The 18288-nt window shown below is 54.6% G+C and overlaps 1 protein-coding gene across 2 annotated transcripts; it reads right to left on the bottom strand.

Moving 5' to 3' along the window:
- Nucleotides 1-14864: 14864 nt before the first annotated feature.
- LOC101754840 (amino acid permease 3) lies at nt 14865-17987 on the bottom strand. Of its 2 annotated transcripts, none has more exons than XM_004961976.3 (5): nt 17842-17987; nt 16795-16931; nt 16455-16688; nt 16260-16353; nt 14865-16160 (listed from the first exon to the last, which is right to left on the bottom strand). In XM_004961976.3, the coding sequence occupies exons 2-5, from the start codon at nt 16925-16927 to the stop codon at nt 15137-15139; spliced, it is 1485 nt and encodes a 494-aa protein (XP_004962033.1). In that variant the 5' UTR covers nt 16928-16931; nt 17842-17987; the 3' UTR covers nt 14865-15136. The 2 variants fall into 2 exon arrangements, with proteins under 2 accessions (XP_004962033.1, XP_004962032.1); XM_004961975.3 differs by lacking the exon at nt 17842-17987 and adding an exon at nt 17070-17713.
- Nucleotides 17988-18288: the final 301 nt, after the last annotated feature.

Genomic DNA, 18288 nt, shown 5'->3' on the forward strand with positions numbered 1-18288 from the left:
CCGCACCAGGAACCCCGCCGCTTGCCGCGGGCGGGGCCGCGGCCCGCCCCCCGGAGGAGGTCGACAACCGCAGTGCCTTCTTAGGCGCCAACTGCAGGGTGAGGCCACGGGGAGCAGTGCTGCACACCAATGGACAGACGTCAGCAGGAACGAACGAAAAAAGAGGAGAGGAACAAGGCGCAGGGAAGGCCAACTTACATCCTTGAAGCGCAAGGGCGGCGCGCGCGCTTCGACGCGGAGCCCGACGCTGATCCCGGGGCATCCGGCAGCGGCTGCTTGTCGCTGCTTTGCTGCTCTTCGGTAGCAGGCACGGCGGTGGAGGCAGGCTCCACGGACCTCCGAGGAGTGCCCTGTGCGGACTCCTGGGGAGCGCCCCGCGCCGGCTCCGAAGCTGCGGCGGGAGTAGGCTCCGAAGACCCCAGGGGGGCACCCCTTGCCGACCCCTGGGGAGCGTCCTGCGCCCGCTCCTAGGGGACGCCCTGCGCCGACCCCTGGGGGGCTTCCCGCACCTGCTCCTGGGGAACGTCCTGCGCCGACCCCTGGGGGGCGGCCCGCGCCAACTCCTGGGGCACGCGCTGTGCTGACCCCTGAGGCACAGCCCCAGGGCCTGATGGAGCCGAAGCCCGGACGGACGCCTCCCCCGCTCCGCCTTCCGCGGCCGTCCGCGGGGGCGCCTCCCGAATGGCGAGGGCGCCCAATCGGGGGGGGGGGGGAGAACCAGCTCCTCCTCCTCCTCTTCATCATCTTCCTCATCTTCATCCTCTTCATCATCGTCGTCGTCGTCGTCGTCGTCGGACACAACCGACCCCCTTCGCCGCCACTGGAACTCCTTGGCGGCCTTCTTCCGCTTCTTCGCCGTCTCCTTGTCCTTGCGGCGCTTCTGCGCCTCGGCATGGAGATGATTGCGAGTTCGCCGTTCGGCATCTTCCGGCATCGGCGGGAGCGAGTCCACGACCCGGGTTAGTGGGCCCTGCAAACGCAAAACAGCTCCGCGTCAGAGCGACGATCGCAGGATGTAAAGAAAGGAAGATGATGCCCCAACTCCTTACCAGGTCTATGAAGCCCGCCTCCGGGCGCATCGGCGGGTGCCCGGGAATCGGGTACTCGACGTCCTTGTCTTCCAGCGCCTCCCGAATTCGTTGCTGGATCTCGGAGGCGGCAAGCGCGCCCGTAGCCAAGGCAGTGCCCTCGATCGGCGCGTCAAGGGTCATGGCGCCAAGCGGTCGGATCCGGAGCATCAACGGCACCACCCGTCGGGCATGGTACGCTCCGATGACCCCGGCGCCGGTGAGCCCGTTCCTCTTCAGCCGCTCGATGGCCTGCAGCAGGTCGGAGAACCGCTTCTTCTCCTTCTCCACCGGCCCGTACGCCCATACATCCGGCGCCGCGTCGATGGTACGGCCGGTGAAAGCCGGCAGGGGGGAGTTCGGGTAGTTCTTCACGTAGAACCACTGATTGTGCCACCCCTTATGGGACGCCGAGGTCTTCATCGTCATATACTCCTTGGAGCGAGTATGACGAAGGTGGATCCCGGCGCACCCGATCGGCACCGGAGGCGACCGCTGCTGGCTCCCGGCCTTCCCCGACTTCTGGTACAGGCTCACTGTGAAAAAGTATTTCCACAGTGAGAAGTGGGGCTCGATACCCACGAATCCCTCGCATAGTGCGACGAACGCCGCAATGTGCTGGATCCCGTTGGGGTTGAGGTGCTGGAGCTCGAGCCCATAGTGGTGGAGGAGCCCGCGGAAGAAGCGGCTTGGGGGAGAAGCGAACCCCCGCTCATGGAAGTGAGCGAAGGAAACGACATAGCCGGAGGGAGGCGTCGGAATCTGCTCCGTCCCCGGCAGCTCCCACTCGCCCGCCGCCGTCCTCTCGCAGAGGAGGCCCTTCCGCACCAGGCCCTCGGCGCGCGAGGAGGTGAAATGGGAGACCCCCCAGGAACCCATCGCCGGAGGAGGGAAGAGATCGACGGAGACGGGAAGAAAGGGCGCGGCTTGGAGCGAAGGAAACGAGGCAGGCGCGGATGAACTGAGCGTGAGGCTGGAAGGCAAGAAGGCTCGAATGCAGAAGGAAGGCGGAGCCGGCGCGGCGGACCCCCGTTTTTATAGGAAAGGTACCGGGGAAGCCAAATCGACGCACCGGCTGCCATAAATGCAGCGCCAGGTACGCCCCTGCCACGCCCGTTTCCTTTTCGAAAACCGCGCGCACGATCGGCCGCGAAAACATCCTATCCTCCTTGGTTCGCGGGACGGCGCTCCCCATAACTCCACTTCCCGGATGGTGCGCCCACGACGCTCCCCACGTTCGGCCCAGACGCAACGACCGCTCCGTTCCGGCCCAAGGCCCGCAGGGAGGTAAGAAAGGGATACGTGGCTGAAAACGCCCCTACGGCCCATTACAGTCCAGAGGTTCGAAAGCTGGCCCAACACGGGTTCGACAGCTGCCTCAGGACATCCCCGAGCAAGGGGTGAGAAGGGACGGGTCCGCTAGCGGCCAACACCCAGGCGAGCGAAAGCCAAGGGTGTCCCGACCTCACGTTCGAGTCCCGTCCGGTATAAAGTTCATGGTTTTTCCACGGGGAAAGGCAACGAGCCCCCAGATCCAGTCGAACGGATCCGGGAACTATATGAACTAACCGACGGGAAATTGGAGTGCGCCACCAGCTTGGCCCGAGCCGGACCCCCCCGAACGGGGACCGGGACTCCACTCGAACCTACCCGTTTGCAGCTCAAACGAGCACCACGGTTCGTCCTACGAGGATAACGTGGCCCGGCTCAACCCCTCCGTCCTAGCGAACGGACGCTTGAGGGACAACGATCAAAAGTCGACCTAGCCTCCCGATTGGTTTCCTGCAACGAGCAGGAGCTCGGGGGCCAGCATCGCAACCAACGACCACGTGTGTGGTCACAATTCGCAGGTTCCCCGGCCAAGCTGAGATAAAACAAGCGCGCCATAAAACAGAGCCCGCGGCGAAACAGCTAAAGAAGCCTCCGGAGGAGCACTTCTGCTCCACCACAGGCTCGGGGGCTACTGTTGGGGGGAAATATTAACGATCCCCTAAAATACCGCTTAAAGAAGCAGACACGAAGGCCCGAGCCCACCTAAGCATGATCAAAGCTCCGCCTCGCCCGACCAAGGTGCCAGGGTCGGAGACGCCCGACCCCCCTCCACAAGGCTTCCACCTCGCCCGACTGCGGCCCCGGGGTCGGGGGCGCCCGACCCCTAGCCACGAAATTCCGCCTCGTCCGACCCCAAGCGAAGGGGTCGGGCGCGCTGGGGCCCCCGGGGCAGGCATCCCCCTCGGATGCGGTCCAGGTAGGCAAGACAGACAAAATCCTGTGGGTCCCCCCGTCGGCCTCGCCATAAATACGCTGCAGGCCTGGCAGAGGAAAGGATGACCGCGCCCCTCACGCAACCCGTCGCAAGTACCCGTGCAAGACCGCACTGTGCAGGCTACAGTGCCGGCGGCTAACTCCCATTCGCCGCAGGGTACTCATGGCCTGCGCCGGCCGGAGCGGAGGAGAGACCGGCCTGTCCTCGGGCCCCGCGCACCCTCGGGTCCCGCGCGCCCGGCAGTAAGGATGTGACGCCCTCTCTCCGGGAGCCGTCATCCGAACGGTGGCATCCACCGTCCTCCCCAACAGACACCAGAATCATGACGAAATGCCTTCATCATGACCCGACGCCTACAAGTGCTGAAGGAGCTATCTGTAGGGAGCAACGACAATTGGCACACGGCCGCCTCCCCCTCCGGCATGCACGCCGGCGTTCGCCAGGAGCCGGCAGAGGCGTCGGGCGCCTAGGAACTTGCTCCTCCTTCCTGCCGTATTTTTTACCATTTTACGCTTTACTCTTTACGGTCCTCTTCACCCGATCCCAGCTGTAACTCCGGCCACCCCCCTTGCGATATAAAAGGAGGAATCCAGGGCCGGAGGGGGGATGGGCTTCTTCTCGGACAAGCCACAGCACACAACGACTCTCCTTAAGAGCACAAGCACGAAAGAGACTTGGGGCCAGTCCCTCTCTCGTCGATCTGTAACCCCTACTACAGAACCCCGCGTGGGCAATACGAGTATCCTCGATACTGGACGTAGGGCTTCCCTTGCCCAAACCAGTCTAACCCGTGTCTCCCACGCCACCACCTGAGGCTTTACGCGCATAAAAGAAATTTACTAGTCTAAGTCTTGATCCGCCGATCTTGACAACGACAAGTACTCTTTAATCAAATGCAGCAGTTCCAAGTACTTCTGTAGGTTTCTCCGACTAGTTTTGGTGCTCTTCGAGTACTTCATCGGGTTGAGTCTTCAAACGTATTCGAGCACTGCCATACGGCTAGAATGTGCTCAAGCCTCATTTAACTTGGTCTTGAATCTTCAATCTTGAATTTTATACGGAAGTGTGACGAAAGTCGCACTCCATATGGAGTAGCTCCTGAGCCTTAGGTTAAATCGAAAAATCAGGCTGACCTAGAGAAAAAACCCTTTAGCCAATGGGCACGTGGCACATAGTCCCGGAGCCGTTACACGACTAGTTTGGTGGGTATAAGGGTCAACCTCTTGGAAGCGACGAAGACTTGCATGATCGAATTTGGCACTTGAATAGTCGCTGCTAACTCCACGGCTTCTATGTCGCAGTCGTATGATATTTTAAAGTCTCCGTGCAGGGAGAGTACTCCCTTGGATCCCGGCATTTTGAGTAATAGGTACACGTAGTACGGGATGGCTATAAATTTGGCCAATGCAGGTCTTCCGAGGATAGCGTGATACGATGTTTCAAAGTCTTCCATCTCGAACCGGATGTACTCTGTCCGGTAGTGTTCTTTGGTTTCAAAGGTAACTTGCAAAACCACCTGTCTAAAGTGTACAGCCGTGTTGCCTGGGACAATCCCATATAATGGAGAGTTCGTTGGGGGTAAGCATGTTAGTAATGTTGAGGCCCATCTTCCTTAGAGTCTTGGCGAAGAGTACGTTTAGACTGCTACCGCCATCAATTAGTACTTTGGTAAGTCTGGAGCTAGCGACTACTAAGTTTAGGACAAGAGGATACCGTCCTGGGTTTGAGAAACTAGTCCACTGGTCCTTCTTGGAGAAGGTGATTGACACCTCGGACCATTTGAGGAACATAAGCGTTGCTGGTTCAATGGACATGATCTCTCGGAGGGCGAGCTTCTGGGACCGCTTAGTGGCAGTACCCGATGTGCTGCCAAAGATGATGTTGATGGTGTTGGAAGGGTTCTGGAATTTGCTGTTATCACCATCGTCTTTGACTTCCTTGGCCTTGCCCTTGTCCTTGGTTTCAGAAGGTTCCGGTAGGTCTTTCATGACTCTGCGTAGACTGTAGCAATCCATCACAGAGTGCTTATGGTGCGGGTGACATGGGCACTACTTCAGTAGCTCGCTAAATGGAGTCCTGTCTTGATTCCTGCCACCTTTCTTGGATGACTGTGACATTGCTACGACAGTATTGTCTGGCTTTCTCTTGCAATTCTGACCTCCCAAGTAGTTATTTCGGTTGTCATTGTTGGGTCGATCGTTGCGGTTCTTGTCGTTGCGTTTCCCATTATTCTGATTATGGTTGTTCTGGCTCTTATTGTGATTAGACTCGAACCTCTCGATCTCCTTGTTTTCTTCATCTGCCCACACCTGTATCATAATCTTGAGAGATTTGATATCTTTGGGGCGTCTCCTGCCAAAATCCTAGAACATCCAGTGATCATAGAGACCGTTTTGGAAGCAGGCGATAGCGTCGCGCTCCGTGATATCCACGATTGTGGCCTTTTTGTCGAAGAAACGATGTAGGTAGCTGCGCGGGGTCTTGTTTTGTTGCTGCTTGACTTGAGACAAGTCAATCATGTTGCCAGGCCGCTGCATTGCCGCTGCGAAGTTGTTGGTGAACGCCACCTTAAGATCCTTTCACATATCGATGGAGTTTTTGTCTAATGACTCGAGCCATGTGAGTGGTGCTGCCTCCATGCAGATGGGGAAATAGATGACCTTGGTGTCGTCGTTTCCTCCTGCTATTTGTACTGATAGTGAGTAGCACCGCAGCCATTGGACTAGGTCCTGCTTGCCATCGTACTTGGTGATACCTGGAAGTTTGAATTTCTCGGGTAGAATTGTCCTCTTTGCTCGTCTTGAGAAGGCGGGGAACCCGTCGGAATCCTCTCCTAGGTACTCAACTTCCTGTTCGCGCTCGCGGCAGCGTCCGTCAATGATTGTACGGGCATCATAGCTGGAGTTGTACTGGGCGTTCAAGCTCTGGGTTGGGCCCACGGTGGCTACGGCTTCCCGAGGGTCCTGCTCGACTACCTTCTGCTCCAGCTTGGCTTGGTCTAGCGCCTCCAATTTGACTTGGTCTGGATGGAGTGCGCCTATGGCTACTGCCATGCTGGGATGGGGTGTGTGGAACTGAATGTATCGGGTTTTGTTGATCGAGTTGTTCGTATGCACGCTCCGCCAGTTTAGCCAGTTGCCTAGTGTACTTGTCCTGTGGCATTGCGCGGGTAATAAGAGCAATGGATGCGATAGTGGCAAGAGGAGTACGATGTTGACGCGATTGAACTGCTTCAAACGCGTGGTCCATGTTCATGATTGGCAGGTTCGCTGCAAGGCGGCAGCGGTGCTCTACTCTTGCGGCGTTTCTTGCTCTCCGTCGAGTTCTTTGAGCCTCAGTTTCTTCTCAACATTAGCGGTGAGCTCATTCTGCGAGACATCATCCGGGTGGCGTTCATGCCGCGAATTTCTCTCCGGTTGCTCTTCCTCTTCGCCTTCTTGTGCAGCAATAAGAGTGAAGTGTTCTCATTCCAGAGAATAGCTTCACGAACTTGACGTGATGATCTCTATGGAGCCGCCTTCTTCGTAGATGGGCGACAGAGGAGTTCCCTCCTGATACGGGAGAGTGTCGAGGTAGGCGATGAGGCGTGAGTCGTCGGTTGTTTACACGAATACTAGTCGGATTTGACTAGATGAGTCCTACTGTAATTGTTACGAGTAGTTTTCTAATCCTCAACTAGTTCCTATCTTGCTATGTAGACCACGCTGTCCTGTACCATAGTCTCCATACATGACACGTCTCGGTGTCCATCCTTATATCTAGGACTGTCCAAACCTTTTGGTGGGCCCATAGATGTATGTATGACAACCGCCGGCTGAGCTCCGGCCGGATTGTCGCATGCCGCGCGGGCCCCCGCCAGTCGAGCTTCGTTTGGGCTCGAGGTTGAAGACGACGGGGTGCAGGGCAGGCCGACGTGTGTGTGTGGGGGGGGGAGGGGCAGGTTATGGAGGTGCGGGGGCAGACGACGCGGTGGAGGTCAGCGCGGTGGAGGCCTGCGCAGGGGCGGCTGGCTCGGGGGCCGGCAGCTGCTGGCAGAGGAGAAAGGAGAGAAGAAAGAGAGAGGAGAGAGGAGAGGGAGGGGAGAAAGGAAAAGGAGAGGAGAGAAGAGGGCTGCCAAGTGGACCCCACTGTCAAGTGGCGTCCATGTTAGTAAAACCACCCACCAAAACTACCTGATGGCCAAATATAAACAGTTTTAAGAGTTGGGTGGTCAAAGATTTCTGATTTTGCGATTCGATGGTCAAAATCAAATTAAGATGATAGTTTGATGGTCAAAATTGGACTTCTTTGTGAATCCAAGCACTTGATACATATGTAGCTGGTTCATCCGTGGTTGCCTAGTCATTTACTATGATGTGCATGCGGATGACGCAGCACATATAGTTGCACTTGCATGCACATATGTGAATTCATCTTTAAACCGCCCTGTAAGTTCGTGCGTCCATGAGCAAAATTCGACATACTAACGTAACGTGACGCATCCTGAGTTCCTGACGTCCAACAAATGTTGTATTTTGTTAGGTTTGCGTGTTGATTTGAGCAAATTTATGGAACAAGAAGACAAGGCCTTTGCTGCCGTCGCCGGTCACCTATGACGTTCAGGTTTCAGTTTCACCGCTTCAGACTGTTTATAACGTAAAATAGAAGCCCAAAGTTGACCAAAAAGATAGCGACATCTGAGTTTCATACTCAAAAGTCTTCGTTCAACCACTTTAGGCCAGTAACATTTTCGTCTTCTTTAAAATATAACTATGCCTCAGTTCAATGAATATGCAAAGTAAAAAAAAGGTACTTGCGATTTTTTGTCCCTAGTAAGAACCAGTTCTTAGCTCAGCAGTCTAGCTGAGTCTACCAGAATTCAGCTAGCACCGCGTGCCAGTGCACCCAGAGAGCTCACTGAAGCGCTCTCGCAAGGATTCGTCAGCCAAACATGGAGCTGTCTTCCCTGCTTCTCCTCCCTCTCCTTATCGTCTTCTTCTACCTCAGCAAGGCCCGCGCCGCCGGCCGGAACACGCAGCGCCTGCCTCCAGCGCCCCGGGGCTTGCCCCTCATCGGCAACCTGCACCAAGTGGGCGCGCTCCCGCACCCCGCCCTGCGCGCGCTCGCCGCGGCGCACGGCGCGCCCGACCTCCTGCGTCTCCGCCTCGGGCAGGTCCCCGCGCTGGTCGCCTCCTCCCCGGCCGCCGCGGCGGCGCTCATGCGCGAGCACGACGGCGCCTTCGCCACGCGCCCCTACTTCCGCACCGCCGAGATCCTCACCTACGGCTTCCAGGACCTCGCCTTCGCGCCCCACGGCGAGCACTGGCGCCACGTCCGCCGGCTCTGCTCAGCGCACGTCCTCAGCGCCGCGCGGTCCCACCGCCACAACGGCGTGCGGGAGCGGGAGGTCGCCGCCCTGGTCCGGACCATCAGGGAGCGCGCTTCCTCTTCCTCCGCAGGCGTGGTGGACGTGAGCAAGGCGCTGTACGGGTTCACGAACGGCGTGATTTGCCGGGCAGTGTCCGGGACCGGGAGGTTGTCGCCGGAGGAGGAGGGGAGGAGGAGCGAGCTGTTCCGGGAGCTGATCGAGGAGAACACGGCTCTTCTGGGCGGGTTCTGCGTCGGGGACTACTTCCCGTCGCTGGCGTGGGCGGACGCTCTGTCCGGCGCCGGCGCGAGGGCGTGGAGGAACTTCAGGCGGTGGGACGAGCTGCTGGAGCAGGTGGTCCGGGAGCACGAGGCGCGCGCCGTGGCGAAGGCGACGAGGACTTCGTGGACGTGCTGCTCGCGCTGCAGGCGGAGAGGCAGGACGACGGGTACGAGCTGACCAGGGACGCCATCAAGTCGCTCCTGGCGGACATGTTCGCGGCCGGGACCGAGACGTCCTTCATCGCGCTGGAGTGGGCCATGTCGGAGCTGGTCAGGAACCCCACGGCAATGCAGAAGCTCCAGCGCGAGCTCCGTCGCTCCGCGCCCGCGGACGCCGCCGGCGCCGTGGCGACGACGACGACGACGCCGTACCTGCGCCGCTGCGCGCCGTCGTGAAGGAGACGCTGCGGCTCCACCCGCCCGTGCCGCTGCTCCTGCCGCGGGAGTGCATGCGCGACGCGGCCGTGCGCTGGGGTTCCACGTCGCCAAGGGCACGCGCGTGTTCGTCAACGCCTGGGCCGCCGGCCACGACCCGGTGTCGTGGGGCGCGCCCGACGAGTTCCGGCCCGAGAGGTTCCTGGCGGAGGACAGCGAGGTGGACTTCCGGGGCGCGTTCCGTTCGGGTCCGGGCGGCGGGTCTGCCCCGGGATGCAGTTCGGCCTGGCTTCGCCACGCCGGAGGAGCTCGACATGTCGGACGCGCCCGGGCTGACCACGCCCAGGCGGGTGCCGCTCTGCATCGTGGCCAAGCCGGTCGGTTGGGAGGAACAAAGCGTAGCGACGTAGCGTTACGATGCACCCCAGTACAAATGGGCCGCAAGCCCATAAGCCAATTGCTCACTGTGGACCCAAAATTAATATTGCGATCCAACAATGGGTATCTCAAGCAGACAGACAAAGGGTTTGAAATTGGGACCGTCTAGCTAACAACCGGCTAATTTTATCTCAGCCATCGGTCCTTCTTTTTTCGTCCAATAAAATTTTCACATGGCTTGCTTGCTGGCAAACAAGTAGAAAATGCACCAAAAAACTTTTTCACTCAAAAAGCTTTGCATCGACGCAGGAAAAAAAATACGACAGGAAACGGGCATCAAAATCAATTGGTTTCCATGCCACTAATAAAAACGGAGCATCAACCTGACATTCGACTAAACTTTTGTGAGCCATCACTTACCAAAAAGGGTGTTATAAGAGAAATTGGAACGGAAAGAAACGTTGTTGTTTTCAAAGTTCTATGGAAACTATCCATCACCTCATTTTTATTGTCATCCTGTCAAGTTTTATGGCGGGCTCTACGTCTTGTTTTTGTTTGCTCCACCTTTAAATGTTTAACCAGTGGATCAAACTGGGGTAAAAAAAATAAACCTTACTAATTTATGTTGGCCAATTTGACTTATTTTTTACTAATGTCAACCAAAACTTTTTGAAGGTTCTATTCAGTAGTACATTCGCAAGGTACTGAGTCTGGTTTTGGACTCAATTGCAACGAAGTGAGGAGCACCATGAGTAGTAGAACCCAATTGGATTTGGGCCATAAAAAAAGATGCTAACTGCCCAGTCCATATTTATATTATAAACTGAAATAGGTACGTACAAAGAAAATCACAATACCATCTAATTGCAAATTATATTAGCTAACTACCAATTAGGTAATTTCATTGCAAAAATGATAAAAAAAGATTTAGAGAAGTTGTGTATATGCATGTAGTTCTAAGCAACGTTTATAAAAAGATGGACAAAATTAAAAGTTTAATAAATAAAAATCATATTATGAAATACTAACCATTTCTGCATGTGTGGAATGTCACTTTTCAAATCACTAAAAGAATGGTTGCGTTGTTGAGTGCATGTAAAGACAAAAAACACATAATAAGTATTTATTATTGGGATAAAGTTTTAGCCACTGCAAGAAACCAATACATTAACGAAAGAGGAAGCCTGATACATTCGGTCAGTATAAGGGTGGAAAAAACAAAGGAGAAAAGATGAAATTAAGTACACACAAAGCATCACAGAACCTTCGATCCAGCATTCCAGCCTCCAGCTCAAAAACCACTCCACAGTCCAAGATTCCAAAGCACTAGGAAAATGAGAGGTTAGGGCAGTTAGCCGAAACTCCACATTTTCGATTCTCAACGCAGCACTGGCTGACTGACTGAAGCCACTCGCTCTCTGCACACTGCAGCATCTACCTGTCCGATCCGTCCGTCGGCACAGCAGCGATCCATCCCATGCATTGCAGTTTTTCTTAAAAAAAAACCGGCTTGCAGGATGAAAAAATCTGCAATGCAATGTTCTCTCGATCTCTTTCGGGTGCTCTACTAGTGCAGACAATAATGCGTGCGCTCGATCCTCATCTCATCGCATCTCACAGTAGAAAACAGTGCCCGGCAGCGTATAAACACCATCCGTCAAAAGCAAACCGGCCGCAAGCTGCAAGCACCAGCATCCTGTACTGATGGGATAAGGAGGGAACAAACAACGCAGTGCGTAACCGATATATCGCTCCCCGATTAACCCCAACTCCTCCGTATATATTCGCAGTTGATTGTTACAACGAATGCTTATGCATATAGTATACGATGCTGGCTCGGGTGATCTCGCTTTCCCGGCCAAAATAATGCTGGCCAATCCATGGCACACCTTTTGACCTTCGCAGCAGCTGTAATGCAGCTGTGTGCTAATCCTGGGCCCTTTGTTGTTGGATGTGTAATCTGGACCTGGATGCGTTCCGGCCGGGTCCGTCTGTTCGCGCGTGTAGCGTGGAGTTAGTTGCAGAGCGTCCAGGCATGGGCTCACGATCAGTTCGGAGGGCGTCCGGGTGTACTACTGCTACTGTGTTTAGCTATAGCTCTTGCTGGCCCAGCGCCTCCGTAGTAGCTGCTAGCTAGCTGCTCTGGGCTCCCACACATGCTGTCCAATCCTGCGATGCGATCTACTACTGATCGCCAGGCCAGCAACTGACAAATCTGTTTGTTCGTTTGTGATCGTGTCGCGTCCTCGTGCGATTGCCCGCGCGCGCGGTGGTGATGCAGAACTGCAAGGCACGCGCGTCGTCGCTTGCAATGGCCTACTTGTGCCGACGCGGCTTCGGTCCATTATTGCGGTACTTTGCCGGAATTCAGAACTCTTCTCATCCCTGCATCACTGCAGCCGAGATGCGACCGCGATCGCAGCAGCTCGATCTCGTCCTCCTCCGGGGGAATATATGCGCGTCTTTCCAGCGATTTGATCGACCAACTTGAAGCAACCAAGCAGGACCAGGACCTCGCGGTCGCGCTCCTACAGGCGTGTAGGTGGGGGCTGCCAGCGACCTACACTCGCCGCCGCTGATGGAGAAGGCATTGGCTCAAGTTGGGCGTCGATCGATCCGCGCGCACGGAAGGAACCACGCAACAGCGAGCAGAGCGCGAACATTCCCCGATCGAGCGCATGCACGGCGGCCGCTCTTTCCGGTGAGCGGACAGGCCGGAGACGATGACGGAGAAGGATGCTTCCGCTGCGGTTAATTATACGGCGACGGCAGAGGAGCAGAGCGGCCGGGGGCCACGATCGTGCGCCACCGCACTGAAAACTCTGAAAGGCTCAGTCTTGGACAGGTCAGGCAGGCAGTGCGTTGATTGGAATCAATCTCGCCAAAGAGAGGGGATTATTGTTATCGCAGGGCGCGGTGGTGGAGCCGAGCCGAGGGATCTTTGGAGCGTCTTGTCCTGATTGCGGTTATCACCATGGTCGGAGATTCTTCCCGGATCCTTCCCCTTTGCCGCCACCGTCGCCATTAGCCGCCGGAAAAAGGCTTAATACGGCGTCCGTACTTTGCTTTGTCCAATCACCACCGAAATCTGACCGGTCGTAGTGGCTACGGTTGGGCAGCGGGCTCCCCTTCTCTCACTCTACGATTGAATTCATGGAATAATTTTTTTAGTTCGGATCACATTGAAAGTTTGGATACCAATTAGAATGACTAAATGTGAACTAATTATAAAATTAATTGCATAAGCCGTGACATTCACGAGATGAATCTATTAAGCCTAATTAATCCATGATTAGCACATATGTACCGTAGCATCACATGATCAAATCATGGATTAATTAGGCTTAATAGATTCATCTCACGAATTAATTTTCATTTATGCAATTGATTTTGTAATTAATCTATATTTAATACTTCTAATTAGTATGTAAATATTCGATGTGATAGGAATTAAACTTGGATCTCATGAGTGTGCCGAGTGCGTGTTGGAGTGCGGTTGGTTGTTGAGGTGTCCCTGGCGGCCTGGCCCTCCACACCCACCCAGCTGGAGATCCGTCCGACGCTGACATGGCCGGTTTCCACTGTTATGATCCCACCCAGGGCCCTTCGAGCTCACCTTCCTCTTATCTCGTTTGGATCACATGTCATTATTCGTTACTTTCGCATTTCTGCCGTGTAACAGAGGAGCCTAGCTTTTGTACCATTTCTGGTCACTCACAGCCTCTGCCCTCTCCCTCTGCATTATCCATGCTGTGAACCGGGGAGTGAAAATTCATGCGAGTTGCTTCCGAGCCCTTTAGCTTTGGAAGGGTTTACCGCGTACGATGCCTTGGGTCATTTTCTATTCGGTTGACTGACTCTGGCAAAGTCGGCATAGGCATGCATACAAGCTAGTGTCACTCCGTGAGCCGTCCCTTTTCCTTCACTGCAGATGCTCCATCTACTTTGCAAGTCATGGAGGTCCAAATATTCGGTGCTTCTAGCTAAAGGAATCTGATTGAGTTGCATGTACACATCAGTTTATTCAAAAGCTTAAATTAATAAGAAAGATGAAAAATTCACTTATATTTCAATACTCATTCTCACATCCATGCTCCCTCAAGTCTCAAACCTGCCTGCCAGAATCCAAACTCGAGACCTATGATTCCCATTTTTTATTAAGCTGCATGCAACTACTGGTCCAAATCCAAAAACATAAACTAATGGGCAAAGGTGGATTATCCGTTAATACTTCAATATCTAGCATCGGGAATTGTTGATGTAGAAATTTTTGCCCTTAAAGATATGTGCTCTCACACGATTATTTCCGTTAAGATGCGTGCATATCATATTCCTACAATGAGAAATAAAACAGCTCAAATTCTGTAACCTTTGCCATGCGAAGTTGTAATCGAGTCTCGTGAGAACATGCATATTTCTTACAAACACAATTCTCGTTAGAGCACAGGAATTTTACATGATTTTTTTTATGAGATAGGAGGGGCAAGTCCCTATTGATATACTATATATATTAAATAAAAGAAAAGTTACAAAGAAATACAAAAGGAAAAAAGAAAAGCGACATTAGCTCATGGAAGCTAGCCATTCTAGAATATCCGGGAGGTACTTTTCCTTTGCCTTCTGAATAACCATGGTAAACTCATGTTTAAAGCTGTTTATGCATTTCAGTTGAGACTTGGTGGTTCTGGAAGATGTATTCATTCCTTGTTGTTCAGATACTCCAGATCATCAAGGTACTTACACCCGCAGTGTGGTGAAAAGGCGATGCCCCTATTTTTCAGTTTTCAAAAGCCAGCACCGAGAAATGTATAGCCCACAATGCCTATTTTGCGTCAATAAAATAACATTCTCCGGTCACAGTTGGAGATGAAGAAAGCAACAGAGGGAGAGGATTACTTCTCGCGCCAATGGAACCAAACGGGAAAAGGAGGTGGTTGAGATGAGAGGGAGTATTTTATCCATGGTTAGGGCCCACAGTTGTTTCGGCATCGACACCACACTCTGCGCTGAAAAACGAGTTGAAGCATCGTCGCTGCCTGCAGTACGAAATGACAGTTCCAAGCCTCGCTACACTGCTGATGCTCTTATTTCCGTGAACTTTGTACGGCTCATTCCAATAATGCTCTGATCGAACAGATCCCACACAAGCATTTGACTTGGAAATACACCTTTTGATTTCTCTTAATTCACTACCTTTTTCAGTTAACCAGATCACAAACAATGGAAATTAGCAAGGACACGGTACATTGGCGAATGCAAGCTATACGCATCACCAAGAACACCACTTTTCTTTTCTTTTCCTTTTTCTTTCTTTACCGTGTTGTAATAAATTAATAACTAATTTTAATTAAAGACTGCACATACTAGGCGCCCATCATCTGTCCATCAATCTGTGCATATGTTCAGTGCATGGAACGATCGTTCAGTAGGTGGTGACGAACGGCTTGTAGACCTTGAGGTCGGAGATGATCCCGGCGACGGAGCCCGCGGCGGAGGCCACGGTGATGATGAGGCAGGCGAGGCTGAGCATCTGCAGGCACACCCACCGCGTGCTCCACCTGGGCACCTTCTTCTGCACGATGTACATCTCTACGGGGAAGTAGACGGTGAGCGGCCAGAACCCCAGCGCGCCCAGCAGCCCGACCACGTCGTTGAAGAACGGCAGGAGCATGGAGATCACCGTCGTCGCTACCACGAATGCCGTCCGCCACGTCAGCCGGAACAGGTTCAACTTGTAGCACCGGCCGGCGGAGCCGGAGAGGGAGAGCGGCACGTCGACCTCCCCGGTGATGTACTTGGATTTGGGCCACTTCTGCTTCGCCCACTTCTCCACGAAGGCGAACAGCGGCTGGCAGTACACCTGATAGGCGCCGACAAGGTGCACGACGATGGCGGCGTTGGCGACGTCGAGGAGCCAGAAGGGCTCGTAGAATCCGAAACCCGTGAGGAGGTTCCCGGGGGCGTTGTCGCCGAAGGCGGCGTAGCCCATGCAGCCGCAGAGCATGTAGAAGAGCGTGGTGACGGCGACGCTGACGACGGTGGCGCGGCGCATGACCTTGGACTCGGATGGCGGCGGCGCTCGGATGGTGTCCTGGATCTCGATGAGGATGAGGGAGTAGGAGTAGGCGAAGGCGATATCGCCAAATGCCTGCAGGCTGCGCCACACCTTGTCGATGGGTGTCACCGCGCCGATGCTGATGCCCGTGAGGCTACCCTGGACGCCCTTGTTGGCGACCACCTGGACGATGCCCAGGCCCAGGCCGATGGTGGAGTAGGTGAAGGACATGACGGCGGCGAGGATGGAGAGCCATGATATTTGGTCGAAGTCTGGGATCTGCGAGAAGAAGATCTCTGCCACGCCGAAGATGATCATGTACGGCGTGCTCGAGATGCTGCACGGATCGCCGTGCCCCTCCACGTGGAAGCAGTTCGCCTTCTTGATCGCCCTGTACCACGTCACCGCCATTTAGTAATTCATCAGTTACAAGCTGAGTTCAGCTCAATACAACACGCGTGCAGCTGGAGCGTTTCTTCGATGTACTCACAGCATGCTAATGGAGGCGGCGATGGTGTAGCCGATGGCGACGCCGACGATGTTGGCGTACTGCAGGAAGCCGCAGATCTGGACCTTGATGCCACCTGCTCGACGAAACGACAATGAACAGAGTCAACTCTTGCTCTGCTACGGCAGACAGCGAAGAACGGGGAATTCATCAAGGAGGCGTGCGCACTGCACGTACTCAGGTTGGCGTTGACGGCGTCCATGTAGGTGTAGTTGCGCTTGCCGGTGCACGGGTCGCCGGAGCGGTAGCAGTCGGCGAGTAGGGCCGAGGTGTAGTAGGTGACGAAGGAGAAGAGCAGCATGACGGTGGGGCCGGCCACCCAGCCGAGCTGCGCGATGGCCCACGCCAGCGACAGCACCCCGGACCCGATCACCGCCGTGATAATGTGCGCGCTCGCCGTCCACATCGTCCCTGCACGGAGCGGCAAACCATCAGTTTCCTTTCCGGCGATCGATCGTATCCCGAGTACTGGCCAGCAGGCCGCTCTGTAGAGCAAGGTAGCTTGCTAGCTGCTTACCGGTGCGCTTGAGGCGGCCGTCGTCGTCGTAGCACTTGGAGGCCGCTGTGTGGCCGAGCTCCACGGAGGTCACCTCCATGGCCGCCGCTGCGGCGGCCGGGTAGCAGTGCTTGGGCACGACGTTCTCCCCCATCTCTCTGCACCAGTTGCACAACACCCGACACAGTGAGACTTGCAGCTAGAGCACAACAGAGCTCAATATCGTACTGTAACTCTAGAAGACAGTCTGACACTAGTTCGTGCTCTGGCTGGAGTTGATCAGCAACGTGACTTACGCAGCAATTTATACAGCCTTCGGTCGACAAGACGAGCTGCTACTGCTACCACTTCAGGTGCTGAGCGACACAAAGACGACTCCGCGTGGAAATTGAAATTTCAAAGGCGGCTACGACTCGGGCACTCACTGAGCTCGTGGTTGGCTGTGGCTGGTGAAGTGACTCTGAGGACGAGGAAGGGAGGGTGGTGGCGGCAATTTATAGCCGGTTGCCTGGAAGGCGCGGGGCCGTTTCACAAGGTTTTGGCGGCAAATTGTGCTTTTCTCCAAGTGGACTATGCAAAGACTTGAATGGTGGTGACTGCTGTCTGCTGAGAATCAAAACGAATGCTCCACACAAGTTACTGGTAGTGTATTCTCATACAACTTGCATTGGCACAAGGTTTTCTCAGAAGAGTGGACCTCGCACAGCACAATAAGGTTTCAGTGGCCCCGAAAAACAAACGTGGCTGAAATGCAAGGGGTTGAGCCCATGGTCAGTCTCTCCCCAGGCACGCTTGCTCTCGGCCCTTTGACTTTGAGTCTATGGGCTATGGCTACCTACAATAGTACAGTACAGGACCCTACTGGTTCGCCTGCTGCATGCCCCCACACGAGATCCTGATCGGAGATCTTTCTCACTGGGGATCGGACAGTGTCCATCCACTGACTAACGCAAAGAAAGTAAGACCACCAAAACCTTGTAAGAAGATGCATCACACACCACAGGCCCAGAGATAGGATAAGATCGCAACAGTGTACTACAGCCACATGCCATGCATTTCGTTAATTACCTTTGCAGAAGTCTCTCCTCCGGCAGCTCCCCTTCTCCTTGCTCTTGCAAACAGAGCTTGAAGATGGAGAAGAGCTGCAAAGGTTCAGGGGGTGATAGATCAGGGTTGATCAAGCTTGGTGTGGTGTGTCATGTATGCAGGCTGGCCGGGTTTTTATAGGGGTGTGGTGTCAAAGCCTGCCAATAATCAAGGCTTATTAGTGCCAGGGGTTTCTCGGCATTGTGTAGGATCAGAGAGAAGGGACGGAGGGTGCTGAGGGGTTTGCGCCCCACGGGCTCTCGACCACCCTTTAGCTCCCGTTGGAATAAGGTTCGGTGCGTGCTAGTCCCGGCCGCGAGATTGAATAAGTTGACGGCCCACTAGGGATCGTATCATGATCTTGCTCGCAGCGGAGATCATTCCCCTTGTTGTATCGCAGGAAGCGGAAAGACTTTGCCGCAGTGGTTT

This window comes from Setaria italica, chromosome III, assembly GCF_000263155.2.
Source record: "Setaria italica strain Yugu1 chromosome III, Setaria_italica_v2.0, whole genome shotgun sequence".
NCBI classification, from domain to species: Eukaryota; Viridiplantae; Streptophyta; class Magnoliopsida; order Poales; family Poaceae; genus Setaria; species Setaria italica.